General features: G+C 36.0%; 1 protein-coding gene across 2 annotated transcripts; it reads right to left on the bottom strand.

Annotated features, from left to right (window-relative positions):
- Positions 1 to 6925: 6925 nt before the first annotated feature.
- Positions 6926 to 18649, bottom strand: LOC103965739 (AP-2 complex subunit mu). Of its 2 annotated transcripts, XM_048591575.1 has the most exons (14): positions 18295 to 18649; positions 16993 to 17170; positions 15913 to 16003; positions 14943 to 15037; positions 14651 to 14740; positions 14525 to 14573; positions 14309 to 14447; positions 13324 to 13440; positions 12624 to 12714; positions 12398 to 12540; positions 11977 to 12091; positions 11490 to 11534; positions 11298 to 11415; positions 6926 to 7244 (listed from the first exon to the last, which is right to left on the bottom strand). In XM_048591575.1, the coding sequence occupies exons 1-13, from the start codon at positions 18375 to 18377 to the stop codon at positions 11335 to 11337; spliced, it is 1317 nt and encodes a 438-aa protein (XP_048447532.1). In that variant the 5' UTR covers positions 18378 to 18649; the 3' UTR covers positions 6926 to 7244; positions 11298 to 11334. The 2 variants fall into 2 exon arrangements, with proteins under 2 accessions (XP_048447532.1, XP_048447531.1); XM_048591574.1 differs by lacking the exon at positions 6926 to 7244 and having other exon boundaries at positions 10977 to 11415; positions 18295 to 18648.
- Positions 18650 to 23036: the final 4387 nt, after the last annotated feature.

Consider the following 23036-nt stretch of genomic DNA (forward strand, 5'->3'; position numbering starts at 1 on the left):
AAAAAGGGAGGTTTAAGAAAAGATTCTGTTCACTTTTAATGAAAAAATATATTTATATCTTTTATTGGTAACTGTACTTTTAAAAATGGTTTTTTATTTAAAGAAAAGTATTTGTGAACTTTTTGTTAGTTTTTTTATAAAAAATCAAATGTTTTCTTTTGTATTTATTTTTTATTTTCCCAAAGAAAACAAATCATTTTGCATCGTGCATGTGCATCAATGCCCAAAAAAAAAAAAATCAGAAATGCCTGAAATAATGAGAAAATCCGACAAAAAAAATAATGAGTTTTTATAACAAACGATATTATTTACGTTAAAAAGATAATGAGTTAGCAATAACGTGGTTTAAATTCATTTTTTACGAAAATCGAACTTAACTCTCACTTAACTGAACACTTATTGTCAATTAAAACGTATAAAATTATTATTTTAACCATCTAATCAAAACTAAACACAAATAAAAAATATGGTCGGTACTTTAATCAAAAGAAATGATAACTGTAACTACCTGATTGGCTCAAGCCTCCTCCTCAGATGTTGATTGATATTTTCCCCAATGAAGTATGCAAACCCAAATAAAGTGATAATGGCCATTGTAGTCACCCAATTTTTGAAAATTTAACAATGCACTTATTATTTTGTTTATTTTTTTTAACAAGCGATATTATTTATACTAAAGGAAGAGTGTTGGGTTTAATCTCACAATAAGCTAGCAATAATGTGGTTCAAATTCTCTTTTAGCGAGAATCAAACTTAAGACATCTCACTTACAAGTAGAAAGAAATATCACTAACCGTAATACTAAGTGACTATTTAACAATGCACTTTGTTATCAATTAATTTTTTTAAAAAAAAAGTTATCAATAAATTGCCTAAATGAATTAAGTTTTCATATTTTACCTTTCCAACGATGTCATCATGAATGATAAATTGAACGAAACCTTTTAAATTTGGCCCAAGCACGGCACAACACGAAATTCGTAGAGCTCATCATAAACGGATTGGGTCAGCCTCACTCATTGTACACTTTTAAGAGTAACCTATTTATACTAGAGTACAGTAAGCCTAGAAACCCTTAATGGTCACTATTCTCAAATATAGTGTATAAAGCTGAACTGTTTTTGTTCATTAAGGTGGAGGAGAGCACATGTTTAGTAAACTAAGTGAAGGAGAGAAATGAGATTCTACTGATTTTTGTTCATACACAATGCTTCTCCTGTACATACATATTTAGTATGTAATTTCAGCAACATGTGTTGTTTGTAAGCTGAATGTATATTTAGTAGAATATTTAAGCCGAAATCTAAGAAAACAAGTGAAAATATAGTAGTGAGCCTCAAAACATTGTCAAATAGGGTTATACCCTCAAGAATCTCAACATAAAGTTTTACTTTAATTTTCAAAACTTCACAGTGAGGCGAAGGTGAAAATAAATCGTGAGATCCAACATTTTTTGTCAAAAATGCAAATTTTTATTTTTACGAAATATTTTCCGTGAGCATTGAGGAAAACTTTATAAGGCATTTGGAAGTGGTTTTACGGTTTATTGAGCACTAAATGTACATTTAGTATAATATTTAAGCCGAAAACTAGGAAAATAAGTGAAAAATATAATAGTGAGCGTCAAAACATTTTTAAAATGGGGTTCCATACTCAAGAATATCTACGGAAAGTCCTTCTTTAATTTCAAAAATACATGGTGAGGCGAAGGTGAAAATAAGTAGGTTGAACGATGATATATGTACTGTGACAGCCCGTCCCAGATTTTTCGTACTGTAGGGGTGAAATGACGGTTTTGCCCCTAGTATGGTTGTTTCGTTGTGTGGTTGTTTTTGGATGTTGCTTGGCTGATTTTGGACCACACACACACCCCCACACTCCCTCATCCCTTCCCTATCCCATATAACTGTCCTTTTCCCTCTCTCTCTCCCTTTCCTATCTCCATATGTACGGACAACACCAAAACAAGTCGAAATCGTGGTAGATCGAGGAAACAAATTACATATTTGTGCTCGTGAGGTCCTTAGGAGTTCAACCATACCCATTTCAGGTAAGGATACCTTCGTTTTCACGTCGAACTCGGGATCCCTCGATTTGGTCATTGTTCATGCACACATTAATTCTTGTGTTTTTGGGAATTTCAAGCTTGTAGGAAGCTTGGTGAGGTCCTTAGGAGGCTCGGGGTGGTTCGTTTGAAGGTTTTGGACGTCGGGATCGTGAGTTACAAGTTTGGCCGGAGTTGGTAGTGTTTTCCCGGCGAGATTCTGTGGGTTTTAGTGCTTCAAAGTGGTATGGATTTGTTCCTCTTGTTGTAAGCTTCATTTTGGTACCAATTTTGTGAAATTTGGTTGAAAAACGAAGAAGATATAAAGTTTTGAAAATTTCCCGGTTTTCCGGCGCCGACGACGGCGCCGGAGTTTGGCCGGAAAAGATGACGAAATATTCCGTCAGTTTGGACTAAATATTCCTAACGACGTTAACGACATCAGTTAGATTTAACGGAATATTCCTGACGGCGTTAACTGACGCCATCAGTGTGCCAAGCACGTGCCTGCGTGTGGCGGCGAGTGCGGCCGTGCCTTGGTCGGCGCGTGGGGGTGCGTACGGCGTCGAAAAATTATTTTAAAATATGGGGATGTTCCTGAGGTTGAGTAGATTACGTTGGTGTATTCATACACCCCATTTGAGCATTGTATGAGAAGTTATTTCGTATGGTTGGTTATGTGCTTTAAAATTAACGTTTTTATAGTTGTTTCGCATATAGGTGACACCTATCCCGAGGACGAGCGTGGTCACTCGAGGCAAGGGGGTTACGACCCTTCTACATACCAGTGAGTGGGCTTTTGGTTTTCCGTATATACCTATATACTTATGTTTTTCCCAGAAAGTGAATTGAAACGTTTATACGTTTATATGCCATGCATTATGTTTGCCGTTTGTTTATGCATTATTAGTTGCATATATATATATAGCCTTGGTCGGCGCGTGGGGGTGCGTACGGCGTCGAAAAATTATTTTAAAATATGGGGATGTTCCTGAGGTTGAGTAGATCACGTTGGTGTATTCATACACCCTATTTGAGCATTGTATGAGAAGTTATTTCGTATGGTTGGTTATGTGCTTTAAAATTAACGTTTTTATAGTTGTTTCGCATATAGGTGACACCTATCCCGAGGACGAGCGCGGTCACTCGAGGCAAGGGGGTTACAACCCTTCTACATACCAGTGAGTGGGCTTTTGGTTTTCCGTATATACCTATATACTTATGTTTTTCCCAAAAAGTGAATTGAAACGTTTATACGTTTATATGCCATGCATTATGTTTGCCGTTTGTTTATGCATTATTAGTTGCATATATATATATGTGTGTGTGTGTGTGTGTGTGTGTGTGTTGGTGCTGTGGACGCACATGTAAGTGCCAGGTAAGTTATGGTTTATGTTTATGTTCAATAGTGATTTTAGACGCATAGAGAGCTCATAACCTGCACCCCCGGTGTTAGCGCTCCCGCCCAGAGTTGGGCTCAGTCCTTCACGTGATGTTCACCTCCCGCACCACACGCTCATCTTGGATCCAAATTAGGTGCACAGTCCTGTCGTACAGACCACTTTAGGTGGTTCTGACTCTTAGGTGACCCGCGATTATTCGCTCAGTCTTCACGTGATCGTAGCACTTAAGCGTACTTAGTATACACCCAGTCCTGTCGTACAGACCACTTTAGGTGGTTCCGACTCGTGTGCAGGTATAGTTAGTGAGTTGGAGATTTGAGCTCTAGATTCAGCCCTACAGGTCACATTAGGTGACTCCGGCTGACAGATGACATGGCATTGTTTGGCATTACCTGAGTACTTGCATTTTATATCAAGGCATTTGGCATGGCATATTTCCGAGCATGATTTATATATATGTATATATTCTATTTTTCTGGGAAGTATACAGGTTTTACGGCGAGGGGTTAGAACTTGTTTTTGAAATGGTTTTTGAAAAGCTTTGTTTTTGCCCACTCACGCTTTCTGTTTTGCGTCCCTCCATGTTCTAGTTTGGCTAGCGCTTTTGGTGACTCCCCAGAGGATTTTCCCGGCTTATCTGACAGATTATCACCAGTGTAGGACCACCTTTGGGTGTGTTTATTTAGTATTGTTTCTCCCGGACTGCACTAGGTTTTCCGTGCTCTGAACTTTGTTTCTCACACTTACGCTTGCACATGTATGTTATTACTTTGTGTATAGCTGGTTTTTATTTATTCGTACTTTTATTTTTATTTATTAGCTTCCGCACTGTGCACATGGTTACGTCACTTCCACGTGACGGCCAGCATGCCCTGATCTCGGTCGGGGTGTGTCATGTACGAACTTGCAAAACCGACTAAAAATGGTAAGTGTTAACCCACGTTTTTTTGTCAAAAAAAAAAAGCAAATTTTTTATTTTCGGGGAATGTTTTTCTTGAGCATTGAGGACAACTTTATAAGGCATTTGGAAGCGGATTTACGATTTATTGAGCAAAAAATGTAAATTTAGTGAATATTTAAGCTAAAAACTAAAAAAATTAATTGAAAAGTATAGTAGTAAGGCCCAAAACATTGTCAAATGGAGTTCTACCTTAAGAATCTCAATGAAAAGTTTTACTTAATTTTCAAAACTGCACGATGAGGCGAATATGAAAATAAATAAATTGAACGATAATTTAATTAAGTACCACTGAGTGAGGATTGGTAGCGTGGTACCGATCTTTCCCTATTCCAATTTATTTATTTATTCTACTTTCTTATTTTTTCCCTTGAATTTTTTCTTCATACTTTACCTTATTTGAGTAACCACTATTAAATTAAATATCTTAAAATTTAGGTTTTAAATTGATGATTACAAGTACTTAAATATGAACTATAATAGATTTTGCATGGAAAAATATATTTAGAAGAACATGAATATTATAGTTTCTTATTATGGTGAGAGAAATAAAAGAAAAATTAGCACCAAAACAAAACTATAAAAAAAATAAAATAAAATAAAAAATTGAAAAGGAATGATCGGGATGAAGCTAGCGATTTTTAACCAAAACGTTGCTGCCTTAATAGCAACCATTCAAGCATTAAGTCGGTAGAAACCACCGATCGTATCATTTTCTGTTTTATTTATTTATTTTCTGCTTTTTTCCTTTTCTCTGAATTTTTTCTCCTACATTACTTTTTTTAGATTCAAGATTATATCCTCGTTTTCCATGTGTGACCTCATTTTGTGTACCTTGTTTTTCACACGCCGGCTACCTTCGTTTTGCATGCCGCATTTTCCATTCGCTAAGGTTATCTCCAACCGAGGGCTGGCCAGATAGCTCGTTTTAGCCCTCTGGCCCTCCAAGAGATTAATATTTTAATGAACAATATAGGGCCATATTTGCCTCTGTCTCCAACCGAGGGCCAAAGGGCTTGTTTTAGCCCTATCACAAAAAACCGTCTCCAACCTAGGGCCATAGGGTCAAACATAATTTATTATTTAAATTTAAAAACTACAACAACTTAAATTTAAAAACTACAACTTATATTTAAAAACTACAACTAAAATTTAAAAACAACAAATTAAATTTGAAAACTACAAATTAAATTCGAAAACAACATTAACTTAAATTTCAAAACTACAACAACTTAAATTTAATATCCATAATCAACATCACCTTCATCATCTGCCATTGTAGGAGTATAAAAAATATGAAGTTATAGGAAAAAATGGAATTTAAAAAAAATATATGAAACAAATTTTGTAAAATAAAAGTTATAGGAAAAAAATGGAATTTAAAAAAAATATGAAAAATAGAAGTTATAGGAAAAATTTTGTAAATAAAAAATAATAATAAAACTGTAAAAAAAAAAAAATTTCAAATGCAACGGCTAGCGGACGTTAGCTAGCTGTTGCATTTGAATTTTTTTCTTAAGCATTCATGTCGGTTATAACCGACAGGAAAGATGATTTTTCTAGCCAGCCCTCCAGCCCTCTCATATTCCGTGGGGCCCTCTCAAATTCCACAACCCTATGGTCTAGCCCTCGGTTGGAGACGGTTTTCGGGTTATTTTCGGCCCTCTTTTCCTCTGGACCCTTCAGTTGGAGATGGCCTAAGCCAACCTCAATTTGCCTGACAGAACCCACCTCGTTTTGCATGCTAGAACCATGATGCCTTTTCTGTGAGCGGCGCCCTCCTCACTTTCCGTGCCTATGTTGGCCTCGTTTTGCATGTGCGGAGTATGCCTCGTTATGTTGGCATGGAATACGCCTCGTTTTGTGTTGAGATTCTGCTGATAAGGGAATTCAACATGCATATTTAATATGTAATTTCTCCCTCCAAAATATTGAGAAATCCATTCAAGGGTTGGAACATTCTCATGCTGGAATGGGGAATGTGGGAAAGCTGAAGGATCCATTGGTTAAGATCTGGCTCGGATGCTACTAGTAGCTAAGCATTCTAGTATTTTTCTCTCAAAAAACAAAAACGGAAACAAGAAAGTTCATGGCCGTTGTCCGAGCACTGTCCAGTTCCAACCTGAGAGTCATCTACGTCTACTTGTCCAAGAGTACTGAGTCGAGAAAGGGCTTGAACTGGTAGCTTTTCTTCAACGGTGATAAGCATTGTTAAAGGCTCATGTGCTGAAGGATTTATAAAAGTACATTTGTTCACAAGACAATATTCTAAATTGCTGAACTACTACAAGTGAAATTGAGTTATGGATTGCTCTGATCGTTGGGGTCTTCCTCATTACGTCATGAGTTCAAAAACTCTTCTGTCCAGAGTGTAAATTAGTATAGAATAACACTTATACTCAAGAACTGCGAGTGGATTTGAACTTGAGCACAACAGGGCAGATACGCTTCCTAGCCAATTAGCTAACCACATCAAGGAATTACAATGAAAACAGCATTCCAAAGTACAGCAAGCACAAATTACGGAATGTGATACCGAATTTACTAATCCATCTAAGCCATCACAAATTCACTTACAATCTCATTATTTCAACAAATGAAAGTGTGCCGAACCGCATTAAACGTTTTCTCAATAGAAACAGAGAACAAATTTAAAGGCTCAAAACCAGTCCTAGAGTAAGCTAGCATTTACAACAGGATACAAGACATTCATGGCAAACAAGCATATCGACATGAAAACACAAGCAATAGAAATCCCTATAATTTATCCTCGTCAATATAAACTCCTGAATAATTTCTTCCCACTCAACTCAATCGTATAAAATATTCCAGCATCCACCTGAAATTCCAAAGAAAACAAATCATTTTGCATCGTGCATGTGCATCAATGTCAAAAAAATAAAAAATTAGAAATGCCTGAAACAATGAGAAAATCTGACCAAAAAAAAAAATAATGAGATTTTATTTTAACAAACATTATTTATGTTAAAAATAATGAGCTAGCAATAATGTGGTTTAAATTCATTTTTTACGAGAATCGAACTTAACTCTCACTTAACTGAACACTTATTGTCAATTAAAACGTATAAAATTATTATTTTAACTATCTAATCAAAACTAAACACAGATAAAAAATATGGTCGGTACTTTAATCAAAAGAAATGATAACTGTAACTACCTGATTGGCTCAAGTCTCCTCCTCAGATGTTGATTGATATTTTCCCCAATGAAGTATGCAAACCCAAATAAAGCGATAATGGCCATTGTAGTCACCCAATTTTTGAAAATTTAACAATGCACTTACTATTTTTTTTATTTTTTTTAACAAGCGATATTATTTATACTAAAGGAAGAGTGTTGGGTTTAATCTCACAATAAGCTAGCAATAATGTGGTTCAAATTCGCTTTTAGCGAGAATCAAACTTAAGACATCTCACTTACAAGTAGAGAGAAATATCACTAACCGTAATACTAAGTGACCATTTAACAATGCACTTTGTTATCAATTAATTTTAAAAAAAAAAAAGTTATCAATAAATTACCTAAATGAATTAAGTTTTCATATTTTACCTTTCCAACGATGTCATCATGAATGATAAATTGAATGAAACCTTTTAAATTTGGCCCAAGCATGGCACAACACGAAATTCGTAGAGCTCATCATAAACGGATTGGGTCAGCCTGACTCGTTGTACACTTTTAAGAGTAACCTATTTATACTAGAGTACAGTAAGCCTAGAAACCCTTAATGGTCACTATTCTCAAATAAAGTGTATAAAGCTGAACTGTTTTTATTCATTGAGGTGGATGAGAGCACATATTTTGTAAACTAAGTGAAGGAGAGAAATGAGATTCTGCTGATTTTTGTTCATACATAATGCTTCTCCTGTACATACATATTTAGTATGTAATTTCAACCACAAATGTTTTTGTAAGCTGAATGTATATTTAGTAGAATATTTAAACCGAAATCTAAGAAAACAAGTGAAAATATAGTAGTGACCTCAGAACATTGTCAAATGGGGTTATACCCTCAAGAATCTCAACATAAAGTTTTACTTTAATTTTCAAAACTTCATAGTGAGGCGAAGGTGAAAATAAATAGTGAGATCCAACATTTTTTGGCAAAAATGCAAATTTTTATTTTTACGAAATATTTTCTGTGAGCATTGAGGAAAACTTTATAAGGCATTTGGAAGTGGTTTTACGGTTTATTGCACAATAAATGTACATTTAGTATAATATTTAAGCCGAAAACTAGGAAAATAAGTGAAAAATATAATAGTGAGCGTCAAAACATTTTTAAAATGGGGTTCCATACTCAAGAATATCTACGGAAAGTCCTTCTTTAATTTCAAAACTTCATGGTGAGGCGAAGGTGAAAATAAGTATGTTAAACGATGATATATGTACGAGCTTGCAAAACCGACTAAAAATTGTGAGTTAACACCCACGTTTTTTTGTCAAAAAAAAAAGCAAATTTTTTATTTTCGGGGAATATTTTTCTTGAGCATTGAGGACAACTTTATAAGACATTTGGAAGCGGATTTACGATTTATTGAGCAAAAAATGTAAATTTAGTGAATATTTAAGCTAAAAACTAAAAAAATTAATTGAAAAGTATAGTAGTAAGGCCCAAAACATTGTCAAATGGAGTTCTACCCTCAAGAATCTCAATAGAAAGTTTTACTTAATTTTCAAAACTGCACGATAAGGCGAATATGAAAATAAATAAATTGAACGATAATTTAATTAAGTACCACTGAGTGAGGATTGGTAGCGTGGTACCGATCTTTCCCTATTCCATTTTATTTATTTATTCTTCTTTCTTGTTTTTTCCCTTGAGTTTTTTCTTCATACTTTACCTTATTTGAGTAACCACTATTAAATTAAAATATCTTATAATTTAGGTTTTAAATTGATGATTACAAGTCTTTAAATATGAACTATAATAGATTTTGCATGGAAAAATATATATAGAAGAACATGAATATTATATTTTCTTATTATGGTAAGAGAAATAAAAGAAAAATTAGCAACAAAACAAAACTATAAAAAAAATAAAAAATTGAAAAGAAATGATCGGGACAAAGATAGCGATTTATGGCCTATTACGTCGCTACCTTAATAGCAACATTTTACCTTTAAGTCGGTACAAAACCACCGATCGTATCATTTTCTGTTTTATTTATTTATTTTCTGCTTTTTGCCTTTTCTCTGAATTTTTTCTCCTACATTACTTCTTTTAGATTCAAGATTATATCCTCATTTTCCATGTGTTGGCCCGCCTCATTTTGTGTACCTTGTTTTTCACACGTCGGCTACCTTCGTTTTGCATGCCGTATTTTCCATTCGCCAAGGCCATCTCTGACCGAGGGCTGGCCAGAAGGCTCGTTTTAGCCCTCTGGCCCTCCAAGATATTAATATTTTAATGAACAGTACATGCCCATATTTGCCTCTGTCTCCAACTCAAATGTAACGGCTAACTAACATCAGCTAGCCGTTGCATTTGAATTTTTTTCTTAAGCATTATAATCGGCAGAGAATACATTTAAATTAAATAATATAAACGTATTCATGTCGGTTATAACCAACAGGAAAGATGATTTTTCTAGCCAACCCTCCAACCCTCTCTGATTTCGTGGGGCCCTCTCAGATTCCACAGCCCTATGGCCTAGCCCTCAGTTGGAGACGGTTTTCGGGATATTTCGGCCCTCTGGCGCTCTGGACCCTTCGGTTGGAGATGGCCTAAGCCAACCTCAATTTGCATGATCGAACCCACCTCGTTTTGCATGCTAGAACCATGACGCCTTTTCTGTGAGTGGCGCCCTCCTCACTTTCCGTGCCTATGTTGGCCTCGTTCTGCATGCGCGGAGTATGCCTCGTTATGCGGGCATGGAATACGCCTTGTTTTGTGTTGAGATTCTGCTAATAAGGGAATTCAACATGCATATTTTATATGTAATTTCTCCCTCCAAAATATTGAGAAATCCATTCAAGGGTTGGGACATTCTAATGCTGGAATAGGGAATACGGGAAAGCTGAAGGATCCATTGGTTAAGATCTGGCTCGGATGCTACTAGTGGCTAAGCATTCTTGTAATTTTCTCTCAAAAAACAAAAACGGAAACAAGAAAGTTCATGGCCGTTGTCCAAGCACTATCCAGTTCCAACCTGAGAGTCATCTACGTCTACTTGTCCAAGAGTACTGAGTCGAGAAAGGGCTTGAACTGGTTGCTTCTCTTCGATGGAGATAAGCATTGTTAAAGGCTCGTGTGCTGAGGGATTTATAAAAGTACATTTGTTCACAAGACAATATTCTAAATTGCTGAACTACTACAAGTGAATTTGAGTTATGGATTGCTCTGATCGTTGGGGTCTTCCTCATTACGTCATGAGTTCAAAAACTCTCCTGTCCAGAGTGTAAATTAGTATAGAATAACGCTTATACTCAAGGACTGCGAGTGGATTTGAACTCGAGCGCAACAGGGCAGATACGCTTCCTAGCCAATTAGCTAACCACATCGAGGAATTACAATGAAAACAGCATTCCAAAGTACAGCAAGCACAAATTACGGAATGTGATGCCGAATTCACTAATCCATCTAAGCCATCACAAATTCACTTACAATCTCATTATTTCAACAAATGAAAGTGTGCCGAACCGCAGTAAACGTTTTCTCAATAGAAACAGAAAGAACAAATTTAAAGGCTCAAAACCAGTTCTAGAGTAACCTAGCATTTACAACAGGATACAAGACATTCATGGCAAACAAGCATATCGACATGAAAACACAAGCAATAGAAATCCCTATAATTTATCCGCGTCAATATAAACTCCTGAATAATTTCTTCCCACTCAACTCAATCGTATAAAATATTCCAGCATCCACCTGAAATTCCTCTCCTCACAGCAGCAATCCCGTGTTTCTAGCACCTAATCTCGTATGAACCAGCTTTCGTGATATAGCGAACCCACTCAACAGTGTTGTATCCACTCTTTTCCCATACCTGCAGAAAATCAATGAATAAACTATACATTTTCTAGCTAAGGCATACCAGTGTTGGCGGGGCAAAGACATTACCTTGAGAAAACGCACACGTAAACCAGACGCTGTAAACATTGGAACCTGTATATGTAATAACCCAAATGAGTCGCCTCTAAGTAGGTGGACGAAAAATCATATTGAATGCGATAAAACCTAAACATACAGGAAACGGACATTTTAAACTATAAGCCAGGAAATAGCTCGCTATTCTATCTGTAACCACCTACTGAGGTGCTTAATAATTGATTAAAATAACTTCAAAAGTAATTTATGATTAATCATTTGATATGTGCTTCAGATGGACATAGACGTGGAACAGAACTTCAAAGTTACATGAAAGGTATTAGTTCGGTAACACATCAACCTATTTAGGGCTTGGCAACATTTAATTCGTTTTTTTATTCTTCTATAATAAAGCACCGCCTACGGAGGTGGAGATGAGCTCCTGGGATTAAAAACAAATGAAATGTGTGCCCAATTGTCACAATACTCCTGGAATTAGTAATGACGATTAGTTACGCACCTGGAACTCCATCTGAATTGGTGGTCTTGTCCAAGATTTCTTTTCTGTCATCGTGGAAATCAGCTCAACTTCTGCACTCAAAGTTGGCTCTGTTTGTCCTGGAAATTTCCTTATCCTACAAAGTGCAAGAAAGTTAATACAATATAGTGGAAGAAAGAACAATAATGTGCAACACGCAGAGACACATTTCAGTTAGCCTCCTATAGGCTATAAGCTCCATATATGCCCGACAAAATTTGAACACTTTGAACCTAAAAAGGTAGAATCTTTCCCAACTCCAAATCTAACTCATCTTTTTACCACCTACGACCATGTCCAAGGGCTACTACATTGAATCATATTGCAGAATTATTTTTAATGAAAAATTTAATTCAAATCTTAAAGGATTATAATTCAACAAATAAACATATAAAGAACTCACTTCCAGACCAAGCAATCAATAGCAGCATTATATTTTGCTCGACCAGATGTCACTTGAAAACTTGTCTTTGCTGTTTGTTTTGGCACAGGAATTTTGATGACAACCCCAAGAGCAAACATTTTTGCACCAAAAACGCTCTTGACCTGCAAAGCAAGCACGTACATAAGCTATCTTCCCAGCAAAGAACTTCTAAATGATAGCAGTTTTAAAATGCAAAGTGGCAAACCTTAACATTTACTTCAATGCGAGTTCTGCCGAGTTCTTTAATTGTAGGCAATACTCGGAATGGAAGATTCACACCCTCAGTAATACGATACCTAAGGCACATAAAATCCAACCACACAAGAAGGCCTCATAATACAATGAAATTTGTAGAACACTGATAAGTAACTATGACAATTTAACTGTATCAAAGGAAATTCAACCTATGAAAAATAATTGTAAGAGTAATATTTGGATGTCGTAGTTTAATACTAGCAAATTTGCATGCATTACGCATGTTACTGCAGAAAAGGTAGTGGTAAAGAGTTCAAAAGGTTTAAGTAAAACAATATAACAGCTATTGAGGACTTATTGTTGCTTGATAACTTCATCAACCAACAAAGCTCGTGTCAAAAAAGAAAAAATTAATGAGTGGAGTTATGAGTCGTAAAACCAACTGGGCCATCAAAAACATAGAAGATATAATCAGAACATCAAATGATATGAGAATTGCATAATTGAAACTCTTCGAAATCACAGACAAGGTTAAATAGCAAGCCTCATTATAAAAACAGGTTTTACCATGTTGCGGCATCCTAATAAATCCTAATGAAACACAATGAGCAATGACAAAACACTACCATGAAGTGAGCAGAACTGAGATTAAGAAAAGCTAAATTAAATTCAAAGCATAAAGTAGGACATTAAAGGAAGTATGAGCTTACTTCATCAATTCAAATTCACCATCAGGAGGCACAAAACTAACTGTCTTCTCTGAGTTAAATCTCGTCAAGTTTACACATTGATGGAAAGTAACATCATCAAGCTCGATAGTTTTCCCACTGCAAAAATACTCGAGTCAAAATAGAAACTAAAACGGGATTACATTTTTGTGCGGTCAGAAACCATAACCATCTCAATAAAGGCCAACAAGCAAGGTCTTAAATACAGATATCAACTTTTCTGCATCCAACTATAAAGGCAAATAAAATGACCAAGAAAAGATAAATTCAAAGTTTACGAAACGCTGGAATAAAAATATAAAAATGATTGGTCAAATAAACATAAGAGTTGTAAATCTCAATCTACTAAAGATTTGACAGTAACAAGGCAAGAAGAAACTAAGGAAAGAAAAAGAAAAATGTATTACATCTTAACCACAGTGCACATGCACATTGCAGAAAACTCATTCCATATCAGTCAGAAAGAAAGAAACAAATATGTCTTCAATACCACTAAATGTCTGCTGCAGCTCAATTAAGGTAAGCAATTTGCTTGGAGAGAAATTCCTTAGTAAGGCCCTAAATTCTCTCTTGCAAATAGAAAAGTTTATTTAATCTTTGTAGGCTGGCCACAATTTAGAGAAGAGAGCATGCAAGCTTCACTGTATTGAGGGTTCTCTACTGAAAACTGAGGTGCGCTTTACTTTGTTCTCTTCTATTTATATACTTAATATTTTGTTTTCCAATGATAGGCTAGGGAGTTGAGTTAAGAAATTTCCCATCAGCAAAAGCATGTAACAACATTATTCCATGTGGAAATCTAATAAACTAGTTATATTTGTCTTCAAAAGGAAGAGTAACTACTTAAAAAGTTCACCCGTATCTAAGGAAACAGAAATTTGAAAACAAATATTACGCTAAGAAGTTGGTGGTTGAAGTTGAATACAATCTAAGTACCAGAACAGCATAGTGAGCCACTAAAACATACCTTTTGGTGGGACGGGATTTAAGTTGCGACTCTTTCTCAAGGCCAATTTTATCATTCAAGCCCAACTTCAAATCGGGCATTCCAGAGAGAAAGCACTTCATTAGAACCTTCCCGGTTACATCACAGCGCAGAACACTACCTATAGCCTCCAAAATCAGTTATAAGTGACAAAACAGACTTTCTTTGTGTCAAACACATTCAAAAACACCTGCCTACCTTTGGAAGACATAAGAAGATTTACACTTTCCACAATATCCAAGAAGACCTGCACGAATGAAATATTTGTAATCTAGTAGACTGTTTAATAAAGATGTAAAAGAAAAGTAAGAAAATTCTAAATACCTCATTCTTTTTATAAACAAGGCCCTCTCTACGCCAACCAACAGCACCTGTAACTTGTAGTGTTGCATTAGGGACAGGTTTATCTGTAGGCTGTTGTTTTAGGCACACAATTGAAAAGAAAAATCATCAGAAACTAATATCATGATGTCCACAATTTTTTTTTTTTTTTTTTTTTTTTTTTTGAGAAAGATCATGATACAGATACACACATGAAGAACTAAAAGGTTCCGTATATTATTATTGAGAAAAAGTCACCAAATTCATCACACGTAATAGCCCTACCATATCTTACCTTAGAAGAGAATGGAGAGCGCACTCCTTCCTGAGTGATGTAAAGCTTCAAAATTTCTGGAGAAAGATTCTGTGGGTAACCAAAATCCATAATTTCTGCAATTGAAAAGTGGATATTGACTATTCAGACATGATGAATTCTAAAGATACATACAATTACAAGCAAACACTTAGATAAAAGCTTAAATCATATAAACAACTGGCATAATGAAAACATGCAAGCATTTGAACATCATAATCAACAAGTAATGTGATGAATGCATGTATGGATTCTGACATGGTCAATGAAATTGGTACCAGATCACAATCACAAAAAAACTCAATGTTACTTAGTGCAACTTATTTCAACATCATCATATTCCTTAAAGATGAATTCAATAATCAAGATCACAAATAACTAAAGAGTGCTTTTATCAAGTGGTAGGAGAACAGTTACAAAGAACCACGCTAATCATTAAGGTCGAGAATTTCCCTTCACATTCTTAAGTGTGAAATTCATGATATTCTCCGATAACGATGCCAAGCCCAGAATTGATGGCGTCAAATGAAATAGACATCATCTAATAAAAACAATCCTTTGACAATGCCTTGTATGCACATGCACAGCAATGGTTATGACATGCCATATTAGAAAGTCCCACACATGGTCTTGTGCCCAACAATACTACAACTAACAAACCTAGTCATGTTATAAGAGGATGGTGTGTATAGTTGAATTGTTTTGTATTTACAAAATAGACTTCTAGAATATGCATCTTCGGCGACTAAAGTTCATCTATCAACATAAAAATCCTTCCTTATTTGAAAATTTGTGGCATTCCCCCAATATCTTCTGCTTTTAAACTCTTTGCCATATTTTATGAGGTGAATTCTAAAGAGTGAAACATGTGCAGGATAATGGTTTTTGTATACTATACAATAGCTTCTGTAAATGCATGCAAACAGTTGAGGTGAATTGTTCAATTACATACCATCCAATAGCTCATAAATCAGAACAAAATTATTACGAATTGCATCTTCGTCAAAAGCCCCACCAAAATAAGATTTGAACAGTGCAACAGCCTGCAAGCAGAATAGACCAGAATCATTCACCAAAATCTAAGACTATTATTTGCCGGTTCATATCCCAGAGGGTCAAAAACACATTACACAACCATGTTCCCCAACCTCAGCTCAAAAGACAGGTATTACTTTAAACCTGTCTATGGTGAGTTAAAAAAACTTTATGGGGAGATTATCACATTCCTTGCAAGACCTGTATACTTACCAGTTACAACTTACCACATTAATGAAATATTTTTAGCATAAAAAGAAATTAATAAAAAGGAGACCATTGACATAAGAGAACTCCGTGCCAATTATTAATAGTTCTCCCGAGAATGCACTATCCCACATCTAAAGTCATGTAGCTAACTACAGCACTAATCCAGCCGCCATAAAGAAGGAAAAAACAAAACAGTTGATTCATCCTTTTTCAAGAAACTTTTTTATCAAAGTAATTCCAAATTCAACCAAAAACCAATCAGTACTTTCACACGATTAGATTGAATATATGTTGTGAGGCACGTAGATTTTCTCATTCCCCCATAAGAGAGAAATGAGTTACCATTCTTTGTCATAAAAGAAAGTCTACTCATCTATATAATAAGTCATTGGAATTCTTAGCGTTTTGCAACAGTGTCTTGGTAAGAGTAAAGATTCCTTCAATAAAAAAAACCCTTGAATTACCTATGATGCAAAGAATGGTAAACTACAATACAGAAGAAGCATGAATGAGAGAAAAGGCAAGACTACATATATGCACTCCAGATAAACATCGGAAAAAATAAAAACTTAAGGAAAAAAAATTCCCTTTTAATTGCTTTTGTCCTGTCAAATTTTTTGGGAGTAAAACTTAGAAGTCAAGATATGATGCAAGCTCCTTCAACTTTTTTAGAGAACAGATCAACAAGGGCAAATAAGATCCTTACATCAGAGCATTATATATAAAAGTCTTGAATTCTAAAGGAAAATGAAATCTACATAGACTTTAGATGATAAGATCTCATTACCTCAACAACAAACTTGAATGCACAGGCTACATTGGCATTGCTGCTGACTACAATCACAATGTAAACGTTGCTGATTCTCATGTAAAAGAAAGAGCATCCACCAATCTGCCGCACAGGACATGTTCCGAGTTCTTTTGTTTGCATAATATGTGTGCGGAAAGCATCCACCATATTTCCACTGAAAAAAATGATTAGAGTATTTAGACAACCCCACAAGGTTGATTCTTTAATGAAATTTTACTCAAATAGAGCACCAGCATAGATGCTCCAAACACAAGCAAAGAACTGACAAAGAAAATTTTCCACTCATGACGAGAAGGCCTAACAAGGTAGCATTCCCAGACTAACAATATATTCTAGCACCACCCTATAGAACTTTTTAAGTGAGCTTGGAACCTAGCCCGAACCCTCTCTTTTGCCTTCTCAAAGGCGAATAATTTCAAAATAATACCTTTCTGCATACATAGCCCAGAAGAATACATATACAAGGAAAAACTAAGGAGCCTGCCTGTCTATAACTTAGTACAGGACGTAATGAGTGTATTATGGTATAAAGGAGGTATTAGGTTCATTTTGTAAGACCAAAAAAAAAAAGAAAAGATCTTAAATCCACTGTAGACGTTGACTAATAAGCCCTCACTTCTATCCAGCAGACTATTACATATACATGAAGAACTAGATAATTAAAATGTTAACTAAGCCCTGAGAAAAGGTAACATTATGTCTTTGGCCATTGTTGATGGCTTAATTTCATTGTAACAAATTTACCTAAAGCCATAACACCATCAATCTTCATGAGTTTCTATCAAGCCACACGGTTAACGACTGATGAGGGAATCACATCTGATTAGCTAGTTGGTTAGACAATAGCTTAACAAGACAACGATCAGTGAACTGAGATACAGGCAGCAGCGGGGAATTTTCAGCTAGTTTCATCTAAATCCTACGCTACTTAAACCGAGCAAAACCCACAGCCTATCAATTAACTGGACAGCAATTGTATGATGAATAACAAAACAGAACTATGTATCAATTACCACCTTTGATCTACATTTCAACTCGGTACACTCTCATGAATCACAAAAGTACCATGTCCCATTTAAATTTCAAAACTTTGACCAAAACCCAGAAATCATAAATCACAATACAGAAAACCCATTGACCAAAAACCTTTGTAGATACATAAAAGTAAATTTCAGGCCAAACCCATAACAAAAAATTAAACATACAACCTAAATCTCAACAATTTCACCATCAAATTAACAGTTCCTAAAAGCACAGAGAGAGAGAGAGAAAGATTACCCAACATCGTCACGATAGAGACGGTTGATGAGAACATCACCGCGGAGGTTCAAGAAGTAGATGGCGGAAGCAGCCACCGGCATCTCTGATCCAGTGAATCAAGAACAAATCAGCTGATGGGATTGGGTCCAGCTATCAGATCTGCGAGATTTGGAAATGAACGGCTGAGATTGCCAGACTAGAGCATCTGCAATGGTCTGCTGGTGGGTGGTAACTGTTATCTCACGAGACTGAGTCTCTCGTCGGCAGGCAATGCAAAAGATCAGACTGAAAACAAAGAGAGAGAAGTTGGTCTTTCTTTCCCTTTCTAGTTCTGCAAGGGAAATTTGGAAAAATAGCTTTTCCTGATAAATGAAAATTAGTTCTTATAGAAGCCTTAAGTAACCCACCAATACGTATGTTTATTTTATTGGCTAACCACATATTATTACTGTTAGGATTCTAACAGGATTACTAGTAAATAAGATGCTTATGATTGTGCCAGATGGCATCATCTGAGCGATTGAGCTTATAATACTTGTAATAAGGTTGTTAGTATAGATGTAATACGATAAAAGTAGTTGGGAAAAGTTGTTATATGGTTGGTTTTGTAAGTAATGGAAGGGAGTTATGAAATAGTATTAGAATTCCTTTTGTCATTCTTTCTCTTCGAGTTCTCTCATGGCGTCTCTAAGTTAAGGTTGATCGAGGATCTATCATTGGTATCAAGCCAATCTTGACTCCTCCATCCGTTCTCTGTTGTCGTATGACTCATACATCGACAAAGAAAGCTATGGAATCGCAAAATCAACTTGCTACGATCAACATCACTCTCACCACTCTACTCCAAAGGTTCGATGCCATGGAAGAGCATCAAGGTTCATCAGATGCTCGAATCGAAAAGCTTCATCGTGATTTTCTGGAAAAGGGTGCAATGGGTTGTCCGGGAGATTCATAGGAGGCAACTCAATTTGATCCCAATTTGCGTGATGATTCAAGAACCTAGCATATCAACCGCCATGAATTTGGGTTTCAACCAAGACCCCTTCTGGTTAAACTTAATTTTCCTTGCTTCCAGGAAGGGGATGATCCTTTGGGTGGATTTATAAGGCGGAGCATTATTTCGATTACTTTGATATTCTGGCCGACAAAAAAGTTTGTATGGCTTCCTTTCATATGGAGGGTGAAGCGCTTCAATGGTTTCAGTGGATTAATTACATTAGGAAATATCCTAAATGGGAAGATTTTACAAAGATTTTCTACAGGGAATTTGGTTCATCTGACCTTATGGATTGCACTGAAAATTTGGTGAAACTTCAACAATCTGGGTTGCTAAGGGATTACATTATGGAATTCCAGCGTTTAGCAAATCGAACCGTCAAAATGACCCTCGGCCTTTTGAAAAGTTGTTTTATTGGTGGATTGAAACCAGAAATTCACCATGATGTCAAGATTCTGAAAACATTCGATGTTCATGAAACCATTGCATATTCTCAACAGGTTGATGCCAAATTGGCAGAATTAAAGGTCTGATCTTTTCCAAGAAACTCTTCATCTGCATCCCAGTTGTCGTTATCTGATATCACAACAAGCCAAAGATTGAGCCTCCTTCAAGAAATGAATGTTTTAGGCACTTAACAGCAGCTGAAATTGAATTTCGAAGGAAGAACAGGTTGTGTTCTAACTGTGATGAAATTTTTTCCAAAGAGCATGTGTGTGCAGGTCCAAAACGTCAAGTACTGCTCATGGATGTGTACGAAAATGGAGACCTTATTGAGCATCATTCTGATGATAATAAAGAGCCTGAGGTAACTGCTTGTGCAATTTATGGAATGCCTACTCCAAAATCCATCAAAACAATGAAAGTCAGTGGGTTAGTACTTAATTGTCTTGCTATTTTTTTGATAGATTCAGGGAGCTCACATTATTTCATCGATATCTCACTGATCAAACAACTAAAAGGTCATTTAGATACCACACACCCATTCACTGTGAAGATTGCAAATGGGGGATCCCTCACTAGTCCTGGATATTTAGCTCAGGTTTTTATTCGCCTACAGAATTATGCAATTGTGCTTGATTTCTATACTCTTCCTTTGGGTGGTTGTGATATTGTTTTGGGCATACAATGGTTAAGAACATTGAGACCAGTATTATGGGACTTTGACAAGATGATTATGCAGTTTGTAGTTGGCAACACCACTTTTTCCATATCAAGTCCTCAATCCCACGAACCTCAATCCATTTCTTCCTTACAAATGGATAGGTTGCTCAACTATGAACATTGCTTATGGGCTGCTTTATTTGTTTTGCAAGTTAGTGCAGACAGCATAACCCCACCTGCTCATTCTCAGTTGGATTCTTCCCAAGATAATGATTTGCAAGTTCTGTTAGCAAAGTATCAACCTATTTTCCAAAGCCCATATGGATTACCTTCATCTAGGTCCCATGATCACAGAATACCATTGTTAGAAGGTTGCAAACCGCCTAGTGCTCGCCCTTATATATATGGTCCCCTTCAAAAAACAGAAATTGAGAAATATGTCAATGAGCTACTGGAATCAAGTTTCATCAGGCCAAGCCATAGTCATTTCTCCTTTCCAGTAAGATTAGTGAAGAAAAAGGAAGGTACTTGGAGGATGTGCATGGACTATAAGGCACTTAATCTCCTCACAATCAAAGATAAGCACCCTATCCCATTGATTGATGAATTGTTAGATGACCTTTTTGGTGCAAAATATTTCTCAAAATTGGATCTCAAGTCCAGGTATCATCAAATTCGGATGCACCCCAATGACATTGCAAAAACTGCCTTTAGAACTCATGAGGGACATTATGAGTTCCTAGTTATGACGTCTGGCTTAACAAATGCCCCTGCATCTTTCCAAAGCCTTATGAATGAGATATTTAGGCCTTATTTGAGGAAATTCATCTTAGTTTTCTTTGATGATATTTTGACATATAGTGCTTCCTGGGAGTTGCATCTGCAACATTTAAACATTGCTCTCAGTTTACTCCAAAGTCATCACTTGTTTGTGAAATTATCTAAGTGTGCTTTTGGCAAACAACAGATCGAATACTTAGGCCATATTGTTTCTCATACTGGAGTAGCTGCTGATCCTTCCAAACTGAAAGCCATTACAGATTGGCCTTTTCCTACTTCTGTGAAAGCTTTAAGAGGTTTTTTAGGCTTAACTGGTTATTATAGGAAGTTCATTCCTCAATTTGGAAGAATTAGTGAACCTTTGACTCAACTCACTAAGAAGTATGGGTTTAAATGGAGTTCTGCAGCCACTGATGCATTTCAGGAACTAAAAAATGCAATGTTGTCTCCTCAAATTTTGGCATTACCAGATTTTTCAAAACCATTTGTTATTGAAATTGATGCTTCTGGCACTAGGATAAGGCCGTTTTGCAACAAGAAGGTCGACCTATTGCCTTTACCAGTCAAGCTCTAAGACCAAAGAATTAAGCACTATCTGCATATGAAGGGGAAATGTTAGCTGTGATTCATGCAGTTAAAAAGTGGCAGTCCTGTTTACTAAGAAACCACTTCATTATAAAGACAGATCATCATAGCCTCAAATATTTTATCCAAAATCGAGCTAATTCTCATTTCCAGCAAAAAGGGATTTCCAAGTTACTTGGATTTGACTATGAAATCCAGTATAGAAAAGGCAGTGACAATAATGCAACTGATGCATTATATAGAGTGTTCAATTCTCAGGTTAATTCAGCTATTGGTCCCAATACTAAACTTGTCATGGCTTCAAGCATGGTTGTGGATCCGGATCACAGTAATAATTCTCCAATTACATTGGCATGCACAGACTTTGACAGTGAATTATTTGCCTTATCTTACCCTTATATGTCCTGGCTCGATGATCTGCGACGACATGTCGAAAAAGATGATTGGATTTTGAAGAAGTCTCAAGCAGTTTTACACACAACCTTAGATTCAATTCCATTAAATTTGCTCAAATATCAGTTTGATAATGGATTTTTGAAGTATAAAAATAGGATTGTTATTAGTCCTACAAGTCCGTGGAGAACAAAGGTATTTGAAGAACACCATTGTACACCATCAGTAGGCCATGAAGGTTTTCTCAAGACCTATAAAAGGATATCTAGATCTTTTTATTGGGAGGTTATGAAGAACAATATCAAAGAGATGATTGTTGGATGTGATATTTGCCAAAAGAATTAAGTATGTGACACTTGCACCTGCTAGACTTATTAATCCATTACTAATCCTTCAAAGAATTTGGTCTGATATAGCTATGGATTTTATCACTGGACTTCATCCATGCAAGGGTAAATCAGTTATATTTGTCGTTGTTGACAGATTCTCAAAAGCTGCACATTTTTTACCCTTGTCTCATCCATATACAGCACATTTAGTGCCCCAAGTCTTTATTGATCAGGTGTTTAAATTACATGGAATGCCTACTTCCAATGTATTTGATAGGGACCCAATCTTCATCAGCTCATTTTGAGAGGAGTTTTTTAAACTTCAAGGGTCCAAGCTCTGTCTCAACTCAGGATTCCATCCTCAAATTGATGGACAAATTGAAGTTCTAAATAGATGTCTGGAAACATATTTGAGGTGTTTTTGTAGCTTGCAACCTAAGCAATGGTTGACATGGCTTCCTTGAGCAGAATGGAGCTACAACACCTCTTATCAATCTGCAAACAAAATGACACCTTATGAAATGGTGTATGGACAATCTCCACCACAGGTTCCACTTTATGAACTTGGTACA

Source organism: the organism of the source record quoted next, unplaced genomic scaffold (assembly GCF_019419815.1).
Source record: "Pyrus x bretschneideri cultivar Hongxiangsu unplaced genomic scaffold, Pyrus_bretschneideri_v1 Contig34, whole genome shotgun sequence".
Taxonomy (NCBI): Eukaryota; Viridiplantae; Streptophyta; class Magnoliopsida; order Rosales; family Rosaceae; genus Pyrus; species Pyrus x bretschneideri.

What these genes read in the sequence shown, in the direction of transcription:
- LOC103965739 (XM_048591575.1), bottom strand. Translation starts at nt 18,377, where the DNA reads ATGCCGGTGGCTGCTTCCGCCATCTACTTCTTGAACCTCCGCGGTGAT. An exon ending in GCATTGAAGTAAATGTTAAG is followed by an intron (nt 12,541 to 12,623) that starts GTTTGCCACTTT and finishes CTTGCTTTGCAG; the next exon opens with GTCAAGAGCGTTTTTGGTGC. An exon ending in CAATTCAGATGGAGTTCCAG is followed by an intron (nt 11,535 to 11,976) that starts GTGCGTAACTAA and finishes TTACATATACAG; the next exon opens with GTTCCAATGTTTACAGCGTC.